Source organism: Cyprinus carpio, chromosome A10, assembly GCF_018340385.1.
Source record: "Cyprinus carpio isolate SPL01 chromosome A10, ASM1834038v1, whole genome shotgun sequence".
NCBI lineage: Eukaryota > Metazoa > Chordata > Actinopteri > Cypriniformes > Cyprinidae > Cyprinus > Cyprinus carpio.
This window is the reverse complement of record NC_056581.1, coordinates 226,315-244,682: the sequence shown is the minus strand read 5'-3', so window position 1 is coordinate 244,682 and position 18,368 is coordinate 226,315. Positions and strand designations below refer to the sequence as shown.

General features: G+C 35.2%; 1 protein-coding gene across 1 annotated transcript; it reads right to left on the bottom strand.

Annotated features, from left to right (window-relative positions):
• Positions 1-99: 99 nt before the first annotated feature.
• Positions 100-10,161, bottom strand: LOC109097489 (CMP-N-acetylneuraminate-poly-alpha-2,8-sialyltransferase-like). Its single transcript, XM_042764577.1, has 5 exons — positions 9,972-10,161; positions 7,389-7,517; positions 6,906-7,163; positions 5,139-5,432; positions 100-1,513 (listed from the first exon to the last, which is right to left on the bottom strand). Exons 1-5 carry the CDS (start codon positions 10,148-10,150, stop codon positions 1,231-1,233), a joined length of 1,143 nt encoding a protein of 380 aa, XP_042620511.1. The 5' UTR covers positions 10,151-10,161; the 3' UTR covers positions 100-1,230.
• Between the last annotated feature and the right edge of the window lie 8,207 nt (positions 10,162-18,368).

Here is an 18,368-nt window from a genome sequence, read left to right as displayed (position 1 = left end):
CAGGCTCATAAATTGATTTATTAGATCTATCACACATCATTTCACTGTGGGCTGTTGGTCAAGTAATCAGAAAATCACAAATTCAGGAGATGAAGCTGATTAATGCTTTTGTCTAAAATGTATTTGCACATAGAAATTTGGCATTAAAATCTGAAATCAACTTCAAAGTTGTCAAAAAAATTAAAAATACAGAATAACAAATAGTATAAAATAAAAAAAGATGTTTTAAAATACAAAATACATTACAATATAAATAAAGGAATAAAACACTGAAGCAGGAAAATGAATACTCCTTCGTTCAGAGAGTCCTAAAGTACAGTACATACATTATACATGTAAAGTTTTTGCTTATCATTGAAGTTCTACATCAACGATCTGCTCATAATGTTTGCACTAGTTATCCATACCCAAGCCACTTCGACCAGTACCCTATATAAAGGCACATAAATAATGTGAGGCATTATTATATTCAAGTCATCTGTTTCAGGCATGCTGATACGTTCTGACATACAGTAGTACATTTGATAAAGAAAGACAACATACACATTCAATCATTTTCACAAAGTGTAAATCTGAGATTGATATATACCAGTGTTTTTCTTTTTTTCAGGTGCAACTATTAGGTTCATTGATACCAAACCAGAAATGTGTTTCCTGATAATAAACAGAAAATAATTATCAATCATCAAGTTTTATTAAAATTACGTGTCAGTTGAAAATGGATAGTGTGGGTGAAAACACACTCACCAAATGAACAATATTGCAATTCAAAGCAAATTCATAAACATTTACACACATTTAGTTTTTTTTACCCTTAAAAGGGAACTGAAAAGACCTGCTTATGTAGCTGTTTGGACATGTGTGACCAAGTTAGAAATCTCTGAACTGTGTGAAACAAAAATAATGATGTTTCTATATACTAAAGAGTACAGGAAAGACAAAGAACCTCTCAAACAATGATGGAATGGCATCTTTGGCAACTCTGGTGTAAGACATTTTCAGACAAGATCACTTACCAAGATCCTAATATACAGTCTCAAAGCACTGAGCAAGACTGCTTCAGTTGTCCTTTGGAAACAATGCTAGATTGTTCAGTATCTAAAGCATTGCACTGTCTCTATAGTAAATGAACCAGAAGTCTCACAGTTTCCAGTAGAAGGCACACTCATCCTCCAAAGCTCAAAACACACTTTAGTTTGATTTCTTGAGTGTCCGTCCATCAGCTACATGTCAAGCATATGTGCATTCAGAGGTTGTCAGTTTCAGCGCACCCTTACTGTGCAGTGTCTTCAGTGTTTTGAACTCCAGCGGCATGCGGTGGGGACCCGCATTGGAAAAATATCGATATTTCAGTCCGTCATAGTAATGATATTTAACGGGATTTCCGTTACCGTCTTTGGGGAAAGGCCAGAATCCATACAGGTGGATTTCATCACAGAAGCGTGTAGCCAATGTGTACATCAACAATCCAGTAGAGGGTCGTTTGATATTTATCTTATTTGTAAGCCAGAACCTAAGAAATAAACAAACAAACATTCCTAGTTATTTCAGAGGCATTATTTGCATTATATTTATTAGGATGGTGCCTTGAATATTTTTGGTTGAAAACCAAAAAAGAAATTAAATATGCCACTACTCTGATTAAGGTCTGTTGGACCTTTTGTAGTCACACTGACATCAGACTCCTGAAGCAAATATTATTATTATTATTAAAGGTTCTAGTGCTTTTGTCTTTTTTGTCCTTTTTATTTTTGTATATTGTTACATCATCATCGCACACCTGCAGGCAATAGATAGCTGTGTAAGACAAAGGACCAAAAAAGTTTTGTTTTAAAAAAGGCAAAAAAATATCAAAACCAATTTATTATTGGCAAAGGTTTCTTTTGTTGCTTTGTATATTGTTACATAAAATATATACTTTTTTTAGATTTAAGTGTATGTGGTCTAACAACTCATTTCAACATGATCTCTTAAAGGGAAGGTACACTTTATATGATAGTGCTGTTAAATCTTAAAATCTTACCAGAAACTAGTTTAAATCAAGTGCCGATTATGAAATGTAATCTTTGTATTCATGTTGGTTTAATGTTATTTAGAAAACCATTTTCAAGAAGTTTATGAAATTGCAACAAACTTTACTGCCGTACTGTTACAAAATAACTACCAAACTAGAAAAAAAGTATGACAAGAGCTGATTTTATTTATGGGTTGATGACTAAGTTTTGCCACCGATGGCAGATCTGAAAGTAATTGGCTTGATTGTGGTGCAGCCTTGCATATATGAGACAAGTTAACATTGGTTAATGCACTAGGTGTCATGAAATAACAATAAACAATAGCTTTATAGCATTTAGTAAGTTCAGTGTTTTTTTTTACAAATAGATTTTTAACATTTCAGTAGTGGTTGGTGAGAAAAGTAAAGGGAGACTGAGGCTCTTGAAAATATATTAGGAAAATATAAAGGAATGTACAGTTACATTAATCAATTTACTCACTAATGTGTGTAACCAATGTATTTAATATAATATATATATTAAAATTTTTTCTTTCATATGCAATTTGTCAGGCAAAATTTAAAACAGGTCATGAAATGGGGAATCAATTTTTATTATGTTTATAAAAACTACAAACTACTATAGTAGCATTAAACATATAATCAATGAAGCTGTCTATCTCTAGCACACAATGAATTTCTTATTTACATCATCATGTCATTATATCATGACAGATTATTATGATAAGACGATTCATAAGAGTGCAAATTAGTCATATAAATGGACTCAATACAATTTATGTTAGTTTAACTTAATTTATCATTAAACCAGCATAACATCATAATATTGTTTATTTTAATTTATTACATAGCAGTCCCATTTTAAAAGGGCTAAAGGTTTCTTTCTTTCTTTTTTTTATTTTTTTTATTTTTTTATTGGTTATCAGTTTTTGGCCATAAGAGGCTATGATTGATCAATTATTAGTATCGACAATGACATTCCATATTGGTGCATCCCTAATCTAAACAAATGTCTAAAATATTTCACTATGCTCAGAGTGAAGTTTTAATGAAGAAAGCATCATATCTGTATTTTCTAAGTAGCCTACATAATTATTATTAACAATAAAAGATTAATAGTAAATTAAACTCATATTAAACAGGTTAAAAGTATTAAAACAGTGTACTGAAAATGTATTAATATTTAAAGTATACTTTTAAAAGTAGGCTACATTTATATGATATATGGAGGTCTTTGATGGATTTTGATGGAAGTTGACGATTAACTGATTAATTGATCGTTAATTTTAAAGACACTATTTGATTAATATTCCTGAAGATTGACTTCCTTAATAAATAGGTTACATACAGTATGTATACGTTAGCAACATAAACAGAAAAATAGTGAGTGCACCAACACTGGACTCACACACAGACATTATTATCTACACCAGCTCCATTCTGCACCACACTGACAGGTTTGTCGGTAAAGTATCCACCCATAAAATAATTAAAATATTCCCCAATTAGAAACCTTGAACAAGGAAGTTAAACTCCTGCTAAAAGCACATGACACAGATTTCAAATCTGGTGACCAGGAAGCCTACAGTTTATCCAGGCCCAATCTGAAGAGGGGTCTTAAAGCTGCTAAACACAATACTAACTTCGGATTGAAGACAAATTCAACAACAATGATCCTCAGTTTATGTGGACAGGCATTCATGCCCTCACAGGCCCATCACCTCAGCTCTCCACACTGCTCTGAATCACCTGGATAAAAGCAACACTTGAATGCTATTCACCGAATTAATTTCTGCTTCTAATACTGTGATTCCATCTAAGCTCACTGATCTTGGCATCAGCCCCTCTCTCTGCAACTGGACCTCAGGCTTTCTCACTAACAGACCACAGTCTGTTAGGATTAACAATTTCAACTCCTACATCCTCACCTTGAACACTGGCATACCACAGGGCTATGTTTTGAGCCCAATTCTCTTCTCCCTCTTCACCCATGACTGCATACCGGTACATGACTCTAGCTCCATAATCAAGTTTGCATACGACACCACAGTGGAAGGCCTGATGAGCAGCGATGATTAAATGGCCTACAGGGAGGTGTTTCAGCATCTGGCAGTGTGGCGTGCCGACTATATTCTCGCACTCAACACCCAGAAGACCAAGGAACTGATTGTGGACCCCCGGCAGACTAGGAAAGACTACACACACACCCATCTACATTGATAAGGCCAAAGTAGAGTGTGTAACTAGTTTCAAATTCCTTTTTTTTGAGGAAGTTTCCTGGACCCTCAACAACACCACTCTATACAAAAAGCAGCAACAGCACCTTTACTTCCTTGGGAATCTAAGGAAAGCTCACCTGTCCCCCAGATCATAACAAACTGCACCACAGTGTGGTATGCCAACTGCACTGTCACAGACCAGAAGGCCCTCCAACGGGTTGTTAAAATGGCCCTACACATCACTGGTGTTCAATTACCCTCCATCAAAGACACTTACCTCGAATATATGAATAACTACAGCATCATCTGCTATTATTGTTGCAAATTCTTTTTACACAGTACCTCATGATGCCTATTGCACTGTATATGGCCCCTGACCGTATGTTTATATATTTACAAATACCTCATTCTGAAAAACACCCCTTCCATGTTTATACTTCTTCATTCTGAATAATGAACCTTCTGTGTTTTTTACTTCTCATTTGCACCGTACTGTATCCATATTGCACTATATTAATGTAGATTTAGATTGCACCTTGTACTGTATTTCATAGATCGCTGCATTAAGCTGGTCTCTGCACCCGTCCCCTTGCAAATGTTTATTACACACACACACACACATATACATATATATATATATATATATATATATATATATATATATATATATACACACACACATATATATATATATATATATATATATATATATATATATATATATATATATATATATATATATATATATATACTTCTGGTTAGATGCTATTTGCATTTCATTGGCTCTGTACTTGTACTCTGCACAATGACAGTAATGTTGAATCTAATCTAAATGATGTTTAGTTTAGTTTTTCATGTTAGCATGTTACTTCAATTAAAGTGCTAAAATGTAGTAATTAACTCACCCTCGTACAGCATGGATAAGGCGGAGTGAAGGATATGCTGTGCGCAATCTGAGTTTGTGTTTAAGAATGAGCTCGTTCACAATTTCCACGTGCCTCTCTCCACCCTTCACCATGAAGGCAGGAATCCAGAGCACGCTGTTGTTTAGCTGCTGTAGACGCTGGATGAATCTCTCCCGCTGTCTTTCGTCCTGCAGACCCCCGTACACCCGCGGGATCACAGAGGGGTTCATAGTGGTGAAGTCTGACCTTAAACCCACATCATCTGCAAACTCCTCTAGAGGAGCGAGGTTACATCTGCTCAGGAATGAAAGAACAGGCAAATGTCAGAGCCAGGGCTCTTCGAAAATAAGTGGAAATTAAGACAAATAAATGACAATTTAAGGAAGAAACTAAAAATAAAAGTTTTGAAAATAAGCCTAACACCCTTCCAAATCCATATGCCTTACTTTCTTTTTTTACATTTTAAGAATATGCACACTGCCACTGAGCATCACAAAACCATCATAAATATCCCATTCAACCATGTCAAGCATAATTCAGATTGTTCATACAGCATATTTGAATTTAATGTGTGTGCAGAAGAGATTTTAAGGAAAGATTATCCATGAATAATTACTTAAAATTCAAGTTTGTTCCTCACACAAAGCTATAGTTTGGCTACAAAAGACTTGAATTATAGTGCACAAGTTATTCGTCACACATACTATGATGATGTTTTTGTTTTGTTTTTTTTCTGTGTCATTGTTAGCATTTAACAGCCTCAGTCGCCATTACTGAAGCACTATGGGCATTAAATACACCTTAATTTTTGTTTCATGAAAGAAAGTCATACACATTTGGAACAGGCATTATTATCATTAATTAACTGAAATGAAATAAAATAAATTTAGAAAATTAAATTTTTAATTTTATTACAGCTAGACAGCTCACTTTCTCATTTTCGTTTATTAAGTACTTTAAGTGCTAAAATATCTAAAACTAAAAAACATGACAAAAACACAACAAAATTACTAAAACTTTGAAAAGAGAAAATATAAAAATACAATTTAATTCAAAATATTATCAAAAACAGTAACACTTTACAATAAGGTTCATTAGTTAACTACTTTAGTTAACATGAACTAAGCAAGAACAATTCTTCTACAGTATTTATTAATCTTAGTTCATGTTAATTTCAACATTTACTAATGCATATTAAAATCAAAAGTTGTGCTTGTTAACATTAGTTAATGCACTGTGAATTAACATGAACTTACAATAAACAACTGTATTTTCATTAACTAACATTATCAAAGATAAATAAACACTGTAATAAATGTATTGTTCATTGTTAGTTCATCTTAAGTCGTGGGGGAAGTTGTGGCCTAGTGGTTAGAGAGTATGATTCCTGGGCACCACAGCATAAATGTCTGCCCACTGCTCCGGGTGTGTGTTCACGGTGTGTGTGTGTTCACTGCTGTGTGTGTGCACTTTGGATGGGTTAAACGCAGAGCACGAATTCTGAGTATGGGTCACCATACTTGGCTGTATGTCATATCACTTTTATTTTCACTTTTTTTAGTTATGAAGTCATGAAAAGCATGAACAAAAGAGATTTGGTTCCGGGTTCAGGTTTCCAAAAATGAGATCAAATAGTATTCAAGCCTAGTTACCAGCAGGAAAACACTGATACAGTAAGTGATAATTGACCATTTAGACCTTATTAGACTCTGTGCCTTGCCATAAGACCGTAATAATTAGATCACCGCAAAGAAGTAAATACATTACCGTATAACAAATCCATGGCTGTCTATCTCCTTCCCACATCTGCTCTTTAGGAGAACGCCTGAGTTTCCCACCACAGCACATGTCTTGAACGTCTTGTTCTTTAGTGGAGAGACTTCAGGGAGTAAGCTGTGTAGAGTCTGAGAAATATTGAATGTCCTGCGTCGGTCCAGAACGTAGTGGACTGTATCGCCTGGTTTAAAACTGCTCTTGACAACAGACACGTCTCTCTCCGCGTCCAAGAAGCGAAGTACCTCCTTCCTTTCCACGTGTTGAAATGAATAAACGCCATAGATTACTCATTAGTTTATAACCACACCAGCCTGCAAAACATACGCTAAAAATGACCCTGTGATGTCATGCTCTGAGCAAGTCATAGGACAGTCTATTGAGCAATATCTGTAATCCTCGTCCCTCTCAAATATGTGCTCTATGTACATGTTACCGCATAAAACAAAACCTTTTTATACAGTGCAGGTTACTCACCTTATGATGGTCACAAGGGTGGCATTGATCTTCCATCCCACGCCCATGTCACTCAGATCACTTAAAACAAATCTGAAACGTTTCTCAGAGCCGTTGACCATCAGTCTGGTAGAACTTGGCTTAGACTTCCTGTTCAAATGGCAGTGTGACAAATAGTAACTATATGCACTGGTACTGATGTATTAGGTTTGATATTGTGTTTGTGTTGTCAAACTCACTAATATACTCTGATAACAAAAAGAAAGAACCATGCCATGTACAGTACTGGTATCCATCACAATATCAGAGAGTAAAAAAACATAAACTGTACTGTTTTGCTCCAAGGACTCTTTTTATTTTGTATCTGTCTTATCTTTTCCTCTTTTCTTGCTTGGTTTCCTCAGTTATTGATTTGTTATATCAGTATTTTGGTATCACTGATCATTGTTGACTTAGATTTTATCATTACCTGCATTTGTTCCTTAATAAACGAATTATATGCTTATTAATTTTAGTAAGATTATTGATAAGTTTAGGTATGGGGTGGATTAAAGGATCTAGAATATGGTCATGCAGAATAAGGCATTAACATGTGAATTATAAATACTAATAAACTGATAATATGCTAGTAGTAAACAGTTAATAGTGAGAATTGGTCCTTAAAATAAAGCATTACCTTTATTTTTATATTTTATATTTTCTGTTTTCATTTTAGTTAGAGTTTTAGTAGTTTTGCTTTGTGTTTTTGCCATTTTTATTATTTTTTGTTATTTTAAATCTGCGTTTTTTTAGTACTTCTAAATGAAAATGAGAAATGTTGCCTTGCAGCTAGATGAAATCAAATAAGTTTTAGTTTTTTAAACATTTTATTTCAATGAATGTTTATTTCAAGTAAAGAAAATGTTTTATTATTTGTTTTAGTTTCAGTTAACACTAGTGACCCTAGTAATCTGTTTCTTGTTCTCAATATCCAGTATATTGTGTTTAAGTTGTCATTTGTCCAATCTTTTTTTGCTTTGCCTGTGTTTTTGTAAGATTTTGTGGTATATTCTCTGGATTCCTATATTCCTGAGTTATGTTTTTGTTAATAAACACTTCTTGTGTTTAGATTCCTGCCTCTTACACTCCTTTATACACCATTACAGCAATGCAGTGTGAAAAATGATTCTCTTACTCAATATTTTTGTCTTGTTTTCCAATACAAACATCTAAACATTCTTAAACCATTATACTTTTACTGGAGAGGCAATGGAATAACAATAATAAACTTAACTGAATTTTGTTAATCTTACCCCATTTGCAGAACTTTTTTTTTTATTTATTAAGTTTTTTGTTGTTGTTGTATTTATTTATTTATTTATTTATTTTGTTAGCATAAACTCAAACTTACTTTTGATACATTTTTCAGACAATGACACTTAATATCTTATGTAATTTTGCTTATATCTTGATTTAATTTTTTGATATTTGTACTGGAAAACAAATACTAAGTAAGAACATTTACTAGAAGTGCTTGTTATTCTTTTTTCTTTTTCTTTTCTTTTTTTTCTTTGAGGAGCCAGTTTGTACACATCTGCATGTTGTAAATGAGCAAACTGTCGCTGCAAGGCATCAAAAGACTTACAGAATATCACATGAAATCAAATCGAAACCTATGAGAAGACTCAACTTCAGATTCAGTTGACATTTACTGTGAGTTTTTTTCCACTTCTGTTTTTAAATCATGCGCAACAACTCTGCAAGAGACTAAAGGAAACCACATCTGATGAGTTTGAGCTGTCTGTTGTCCTCTCACTTACCCAACAACACACAAGTCTCACGCACACACACACACACACACACACACATCAGAACCAAATCACCTCTATACTGCATATACAGCCTACTCTGTATGTGTGTATTGTATCACAAGTTTTTATGGCACTAGGTAGGACTTCAGTACATCTTTATATGTTACTTCATAATTTCATCTAAATATGGTTAAAGTTTTACTAATTTATGTACTGACAAGCATTTATGGCAACTAAAATATACTTTAAAATCACTTCTACTGAAGCTCGTTTGTCATGTTATTACTATTTATGCTATTACAACATGATGATTTTTAAATTGCACTTTTAAAATTATGTTAAGTTATATATTGTTAAGTGTTAAGAAGCATCATAAAGAAAATATACTCTCTTAAGTTCATTAATATTATATTATCGGCAAATACATCTTATTCATATATAATAGCATATAAAATATATACTTAAAAGTATATAAAAAATATACTTTTCAGATTTAAAGTACACAACAAGTGCACATTGGTTACAATCAATTGCACTTCTTTTTCACAAGGGTGTGTAGAATAAAAAAGCCACTTCGACTCAAACAAAGGACAGTGCGAATCGATCTTAATTTAATTGAGATGAAACAACAGCAGGGCTCGTGAACTATAGTTTACAATAGGAGGTTTGTGATACAAATCAATAAACAACTGAACATAAATGAATGCTTTGTGTAATGAGATACGCGTATAGACTACACCTTCATCACACTTTCGATGCTGATTAGATGAAGAGAGGTAATTCACTCTGGCTGTAACAGCAGAACAGCCCTTACCATGTCAATCCAGTTTTCTGATGCTCTTCATTTCTGCCAATATCTGTCGTCTTGTAGAATATCAGCAGGATGCTTATGGTGCAGATAGTCCACCGTTTCCGTGTAAGCCGCATTTCACAGATGAATCTTGCGCAAGTGTGTGGAGATGAGAAGAAAGCGTGCTCTCCTGTAGCGCACATTACCCATCTCAACACAACCTCTCTCTCTCTCTCTCTCTCTCTCTCTCTCTCTCTCTTTCTATGTGTATATTTTTTTGTCTCTCTCTATTTATCTACTGTGAGTCAGTGAGTGACACCTGCAGGAGCCAATCAATTCAGATACATGCTAATAAGCTTTCAATTCGATTCAGTTGCGATGAAGCAGGACATTTCTTTATGAAATCTGCTCTCATCGTGGATTCCGTGATTACATGAAGTGACAGAAAACACAGAGACAAACAATGCGCTCTTTCCAAGCTGCTTAGAGAAATTCACCTGAAAATCTTAAAGGAGCCTATTGTGAAGTTTTAGGCACTCTGTAAAGTAAGGATATTTTCAAAACTAATCATAGTTTATACATTTATAACAACTTATAAAAAGATTTTATTTATAAATTAACTTTATTAGCTAAATCGAAGTATTTAGTAAAACCATTTTCCTTCTCACACTGCAGTGAGGGCATATTTTCTGAAAATTAGAATCACCCAGATTTGATTTTCCATTGGCTTTCAGATTATTGCAGAGAATAAGCTTTGTGATCAACAAAAGTTTACGAATCGTAGCCTACTTGTTTTGTTCTTCATGATAATCTTCACAAATAAACACAACTTTTATAAATTTGGAAGCCTGAATACAATTATAACTATAATAATTATAACTGTCTGTTTTGCTTTCATCTATACACCTTTCAACTTTTAAGACAAAAAAAAAATGCATGCAAATTGTTGCAACAAATTCATTGTTATTTTTAATTAAAATGCACAACAACAATAAAACTGTAAGATTCAATGACAAACTAGCTTACAAAACATTTATTAACACAAACGAATAAGATGAGGCATAGCATAGGCCTATACATGCTGTGCTGTATTAGGCTTGCCTATATAATGACTAATAAATTACAGAACATTTAGCAAACACTGAGGAATCAAATAAAAATAAATAAATAAATAAATAAATAAAAATAAAAGAGAGCCTCCATAGCATATGTAAACAGCAAAGATAGGCTTTAAATAATGAAAACAAAAAGAAAAGTAAAACTAGACTTGCTGCCGGTGACAGAGCTTGCATGTTTTTTTCCACACAAGAATACCAACATGTTCACCTTCTCTGGGTTAAAAAGCGTTCTTTTACTTTACCTCAAGGCTCAGTACTAGCGCCATTACTCTTCACGCTTTACATGTTACCCTTGGCAGATTTCAAATTACGACCTATGCTCTCAATGTCAAATGCAGAAATGTTAATCCATGCGTTTATGACCTCAAGGTTAGATTATTGTAATGCTTTATTGGGTGGTTGTTCTGCATGCTTAGTAAACAAACTCCAGCTGGTCCAAAACACAGCAGTTAGAGTTCTTACTAGAACCAGGAAGTATGACCATATAAGCCCGGTTCTGTCATCACTGCACTGGCTCCCTATCAAACATCGTATAGATTTTAAAATCTTGCTTATTACTAATAAAGCCCTGAATGGTTTAGCACCTCAGTATTTGAATGAGCTCGATACATTATAGTCCTCCACGTCCGCTGCATTCTCAAAACTCTGGCAATTTGATAATACCTAGAATATCAAAGTCCCAGAGCCCCAGATCATTTTTGCTGAGCACACCTTTGCGCTCCCGCTGACGGGACGAGTTTAAACCAGGCTCTACACTCGAAGCGCTGCGCAGTTCAAACAAATTGCATTTGATGTTTCTCATATGCATCAGAAATGGCAGCTTTTATGCGTTGAACAACGCGGTGGTCGCGCCAGTGTGACCGCTCACAAAATTTAGTCGGTCGCAGTCTGGAGACCTGCAATTAATAGTCGGTCGCAGTCTGGAGACCTGCAATTAATAGCAGCTAATATATGATAAAATAAAATAAATATAAGGAAAACTCGCCCACTCAATTTTGTAATAGGCCTATGCTTTCATTTTAGGCACGTCCATGTGGAGATGGCGAGTCAAAGCTGAATGTACAGTAGGCTGTATGATGAATGATGAATTACACCACAGTCACATGACTTCAGCCACTGTCACTTCCGACAACTCACAGACCTTATTTAACCAAAAACCCACTGACTTCAGGACGGCGGAACTGAAAGTGCTCAAATGCTAAATCATTTCCAGTTTTGGCCCACAAAAGCATATCATCCCCGGCCCGCATCACCCTTTTGGGATCTGAAGGTGGAGTTGGAAATTGTGACGCTTGATGTCCGACTGGATAGAAACTAATTGCATGACTGGAAAGTAATGTGTTACGTTACTTTTCTGTTACTTTTTCTCATCTGAGTTGGGCTTGCTTGATTGTTTTTAATATATATATAAAAAAAGTATGTAAAAGGCCATTCACACCAGAAGTGAAATGAATAAGCCACAGGCTGAACGAAATGTAAAATCACGGCTTTACAAACTGTATGTCTGTAAAGTCATGTCAAAGAAACCTTTCAGCTGTGCTGCTGTTCTGGATTGCATGAAGAAAGAGACGCTGAGAAAAAAGTAAAAAAGTAAAAACACTCTTCAGCAATTAAAAAAGAAAAAAAGAAGAAGAAAGAAACACAGATGTTACGCTTAAAGGGATAGTTCACCCAAAAATCTAAATTATGTCATTAATGACTCACCCTCATGTCGTTCCAAAACCGTGAGACCTCCGTTCATCTTCGGAACACAGTATAAGATATTTTAGATTTAGTCTGTCCCTCCATTGAGAATGTATGTACGGTATACTGTCCACGTCCAGAAAGGTAATAAAAACATCTTCAAAGTAGTCCATGTGACATCAGAGGGTCCATTAGAATTTTTTGAAGCATCGAAAATAAATTTTGGTCCAAAAATATCAAAAACTACGACTTTATTCAGCATTGACTTCTCTCCCGGGCCTGTTATGAGCGCGTTCACAGCACTGCAGTTTAGTGATATCCGGTTCGCGAACGAATCACTCGATGTAACCGGATCTTCTTGAACCAGTTCACCAAATCGAACTGAATCGTTTGAAACGGTTCGCGTCAACAATAAGCATTAATCCACAAATGACTTAAGCTGTTAACTTTTTTAACATGGCTGACACTCCCTCTGAGTTCAAATAAACCAATATCCCGGAGTAATTCATTTACTCAAACAGTACACTGACTGAACTGCTGTGAAGAGAGAACTGAAGACGAACACCAAGCCGAGCCAGATAACGAACGAAACATTGACTCGTTCTCGAGTCAAGAACCGGTTGCATCGTTTTTCGGATCACCGGTAGTGATGGGAAGTTCTGTTCTTCTCCGCGAACCGGTTCTTTCGGACAGTTTGATTCAATAAACCGGTTTGCCGAAAACGGTTTACCAGTTCTTTTGCGCTCGACGTAATGACTTCATTGGCGATGATTGCCCTTGATTCAAGCCTTCGGTTTACCCGCGCTCATAACATTAGCACAGAATCAGTTCAGAATCAATCACCAAAAAAGAACCAGTTCAGTTCAGACGCGCTGTGTGTCAGTCTGAATCACGCATGCGCAGTATCATCAGCTCCTCGGTTCTCGAACTGGACGCGTCCGACAGAAACGGTTCTTGACTCGAGAACGAGTCAATGTTTCGTTTGTTATCTGGCTCGGCTCGTGTTCATCTTCAGTTCTCTCTTCACAGCAGTTCAGTCAGTGTACTGTTTGAGTAAATGAATTACTCCGGGATATTGATTTATTTGAACTCAGAGGGAGTGTCAGCCATGTTAAAAAAGTTAACAGCTTAAGTCATTTGTGGATTAATGCTTATTGTTGACGCGAACCGTTTCAATACGATTCAGTTCGATTTGGTGAACTGGTTCAAGAAGATCCGGTTACATCGAGTGATTCGTTCGCGAACCGGATATCACTAAACTGCAGTGTTGTGAACGCGCTCGCATGCTCCAGACCCGGGAGAGAAGTCAATGCTGAATAAAGTCGTGGTTTTTGATATTTTTGGACCAAAATGTATTTTCGATGCTTCAAAAAATTCTAACGGACCCTCTGATGTCACATGGACTACTTTGAAGATGTTTTTATTACCTTTCTGGACGTGGACAGTATACCGTACATACATTCTCAATGGAGGGACAGAAAGCTCTCGGACTAAATCTAAAATATCTTATACTGTGTTCCGAAGATGAACGGAGGTCTCACGGGTTTGGAACGACATGAGGGTGAGTCATTAATGACATAATTTTGATTTTTGGGTGAACTATCCCTTTAACTAAAGTCATTTTTGCAGTATGGTTGAACTGGATCATGGAAGGTCGGCAGCAAAGACACTGGTTAATAAAGCTGGATTAAATACATAATATATTTGTGCTATTTAACATATTGCAGGTTTGCATCACATTCTGAGTTTGCATTTCTTTGTTTTATTCATCTTGAGGAATACTAAATCAGTGTTTGTGCTAAATGTTGACATTTAGTCTAGCTCTACAGTAATCATGTTCACACAGAGCACACAACGCCTCTGCACTCACTCCTGATTTCTCTCAACATGAGGACAGGAGAGCTGCCAGTCAGGGGAAAATAAATGGGCTTTCTTTCCTTTTTTGTTTGTTTGTTTTTGGAAAAAGTAACTTTTTTTCTTGTAAAAGTTATATGTTTTTTTACTAGTTACTAGTCATCTGAGTATGTACCCAAATTACTTGTAATGTGTTTCCTCCAACACTGCTAATGACACAACTATTAATTATTAATACTCATTTTGTTTTGTTCCCTTCTAAAATGTTAGATTTTTCCCCCAACCCTGATCATGTATTTATTGACTATTGATTTTAATTTAATTTAATTTAATTTAATTTAATTTAATTTCATTTCATTTCATTTCATTTCATTTCATTTCATTTCATTTCATTTTTAATTACAAACACTCAGATGCATTTCCTGTATGGAATAAGTAATATATATATCTATATATATATATATATATATATATATATATATATATATATATATATATATATATATATATATATATATATTTTTTTTTTTTTTTTTTTTTTTTTTTTTTTTTTATTATCTAAAATAGGTGTCTTTATCAAACTAAAAATGAATGGAAAACATGTTGTGGGGGGCTTGGGATGTTGTTCATCATATTTATTTGCATATGAATGCAATAAAAAATTATTATCCTTTGATTTCGTTTGTGTCTGGTCCATTATGAGAAGTGAGTGTCCATCTTGACTGTATGTATTTTACTTTTTCCATGACCACTGCCGATTACTCTCTTCCACTTCGAGGCGAGGCATCTGGCTTCTCAAACGAGTCTTTGATTCATCCCGGTGAATCGAATCTTTTAAATTCTTTTCCCAAAAAGATTCATTCAAGGCCATAAGGTGGCGACAAAAGAACGTGATATGACTTATAAGTCATTTATTTGTTATGATTGTCACTGCCCTAATTTTTACCAAAAAGCAACAACCCTTATTCTTTATTTATTAATAAAATATGCGTGTCAAATATGCCAGTTTTTTTTAATCTTTTTTTCATGATTTATTTTATAGTGCTGTTATTTTATTTAACTACATTTAAGGCATACATTAAATAAATATGTCTATTTGTCAATTTAAAAAGTTCTGTGTAGTCTCATAAAACCATCGTTTGGTCAGTTTTTGAACCGTGTCAGTGAAGTTGACCGAACTTCACACGACGTCATCGGTTAGCAAAGCAACGAGCCATTTACTTGCGGACTGTTATGTGATAATATAATATATTAATGTAACAATAAAAAAACTTGTTTATTACAGCAATTACGAAATTGTATGTTATAGCTAATGTGGCGTTTTATTCTCAAACAGATGGTTTATTGAATGAAGGCTATGTGGCTCAGATAAGAGATTGTTGCTTATTCGGATGAACCTATAAATGTTTATTGATGTTTTAATACGTTTATTTATTTATTTGTTTTTTTTACAAAGTCCACGTTTATGTTAAAAACGTTCATACTGTTCATGTTTTTTATCATTGTTGGTGTGTTATAGTGTAGTTTGTCTTTCATCGTGTTATTGATTACTGTTTGCTGTATTTATTTTGAAGTACCACAGCAATTACACTTAACTTTATTAATTATAACCATTCGCTTATACTGTTTTTTTTTCCCAAATGAAATTGTTTGAAATGAAGAAATTACATTATTATAGCAAATGAAAGCATCAAATCCACATTACCAAAAAAATAATAATAATAAAACTACAGTACAAATTTGGAGTCTCTGTTATCTGACAACCATTTCAGGTCATGTAGTCTTTACTAACGAGCTGATGAGTTGAATAGGTGTGTTTGAGTAGGAAGATTTCAGAATTGTGTAGTGGTTGGTTTTCCTCCAGGAACAGGGTTGGGAAAGGGAGCAGGCATTATATGTAGATGTCTGAAACACCTTACACACAAAAAGACATGTCACTGCTTGTAGCTGTTATTATTCTCATAGCAAATGCAGTCTTTTTGTCTCTTTACCTAAAAGTTTAACTTCTGTACTGTTAAATGTAACATGTAAATAAGATTTCTCATTGAATTTTTAAGAATTCCTGTAGTATCAATAAATAACTTGTGGGAAGGAATCAAATTGTGTGAAATGCTTGCTGAAAAATTTCAGTTCACTCAAAATTTACTCACCCTCAGGACTATGACCTTAGCCCTGCTCCTGGGGAGCCACTGTCCTGTAGATTTTCAGGTACAATCCTTATCAAGCACACCCAAACCAGTGAATCAAGGTCTTGTGCATCAACATCACAGGCCAGGGGTGCCGAAGCAGGCTGGAAATAAACACTGCAGCACAGTGGGTACCCAGGAGCAGGGGTGAAGACCTAGACCCTCAGGACATCCAAGATTTAGCATTGACTCAGTGTCTCAGCAATGGATGCTCTGCAGTGAATGGGTGCCGTCAGCATGAGAGTCCAAACAGCTGATAAAAACATCACAATAATCCACAAGTAATCCACACCACTCCAGTCCATCAGTTAAATCCTTGTGAAGTGGAAAAAAAGGTGACTTAGCAGAGAAATATTCACAGATCAAGCACAATTTACAAGTGAAAACAGTCCAAAATTATTGTGGTTATTGATTATTACATTATTGTGGATAATAGACTTGAATTTTGGCAAGAAGCAATGGTTTGAAGTTAAAAACACCTTAATGACTGATTTGTTTCTTACAAACATGCAGCTTTTATCTTTTCCAGATGTTAACTGATGGACTGGAGTGGTATGGATTACTTGTGGATTATTGTGATGTTTTTATCAGCTGTTTGGACTCTCATTCTGACGGCACCCATTCACTGCAGAGCATCCACTGGTGAACAAGTGATGCAATGCCACTGTACCTTTCTCCAAATTGGATGAAGAAAAAAAACTCATCTACATCTTGGGGTTAATATTCAGCAAATTTTGAACCATTCCTTTAAGCCAGTGGTTCTCAATTCCAGTGCTCGCGCTCCATCGCTCTGGATATTTAGCATGTCTCTCTTATTTAACACACCTGATTCAGATCACCAGCTCGTTAGAAGAGAGCTCCATGCATGAGCAGCTGTGTTCCAATTGACATGATCCCTACACAGTGGGTGCGTCTCAATCTGTTCCCTTGTTCAGTAGTCAGGGCACTGATCAGGGAGTCGGCCATTTTAAGGGCCGATTAATTTATTAATTAGAGCAGTGAACTTCTACAGTGTTGTCCGTTGACGTTGTACGTAGTCATGTCATGAAATTAAGTAATCACTGTCCCAATGTGCAGTGAGCCAGGAAACTTACCAGTGGCCGAATTTGTGTACACAATCTACTGATTCACGAGCTCGGGAGCTAGGGACCTGATTGAGACGCACCCAGAGCTCATTGCTCCATACTCCCTGAGCACAGGAAATCTGTTAAAGTTTATTTCACTTCAGAACAGCATTCACAGATTTGCACTGTGCCACGGCCTGCAGCGTCCTCACACACAGATGAAACTCACTAGAAGTGTGAAGTGTGACATGATAATTTATAAATACAATATAAATTCACGTCTCGCACACTTTAATGCCCTTTAATGGAACATATACCCTCCCTTCAATCTGGAATCATGAAGGCATATCCTGTGATGTCCACATCGCAGGGCACTTCCGGTCGAATAGAACAAAAGTCACACATACAAAAAACACATACAAAATGTGTGGAATTGAGAACCATTGCTTTAAGCAAAAAAAAAAAAAAAAAAAAAAAAGTCATAGTATACTGCAGAGAAGAGGGGAGACCACACAT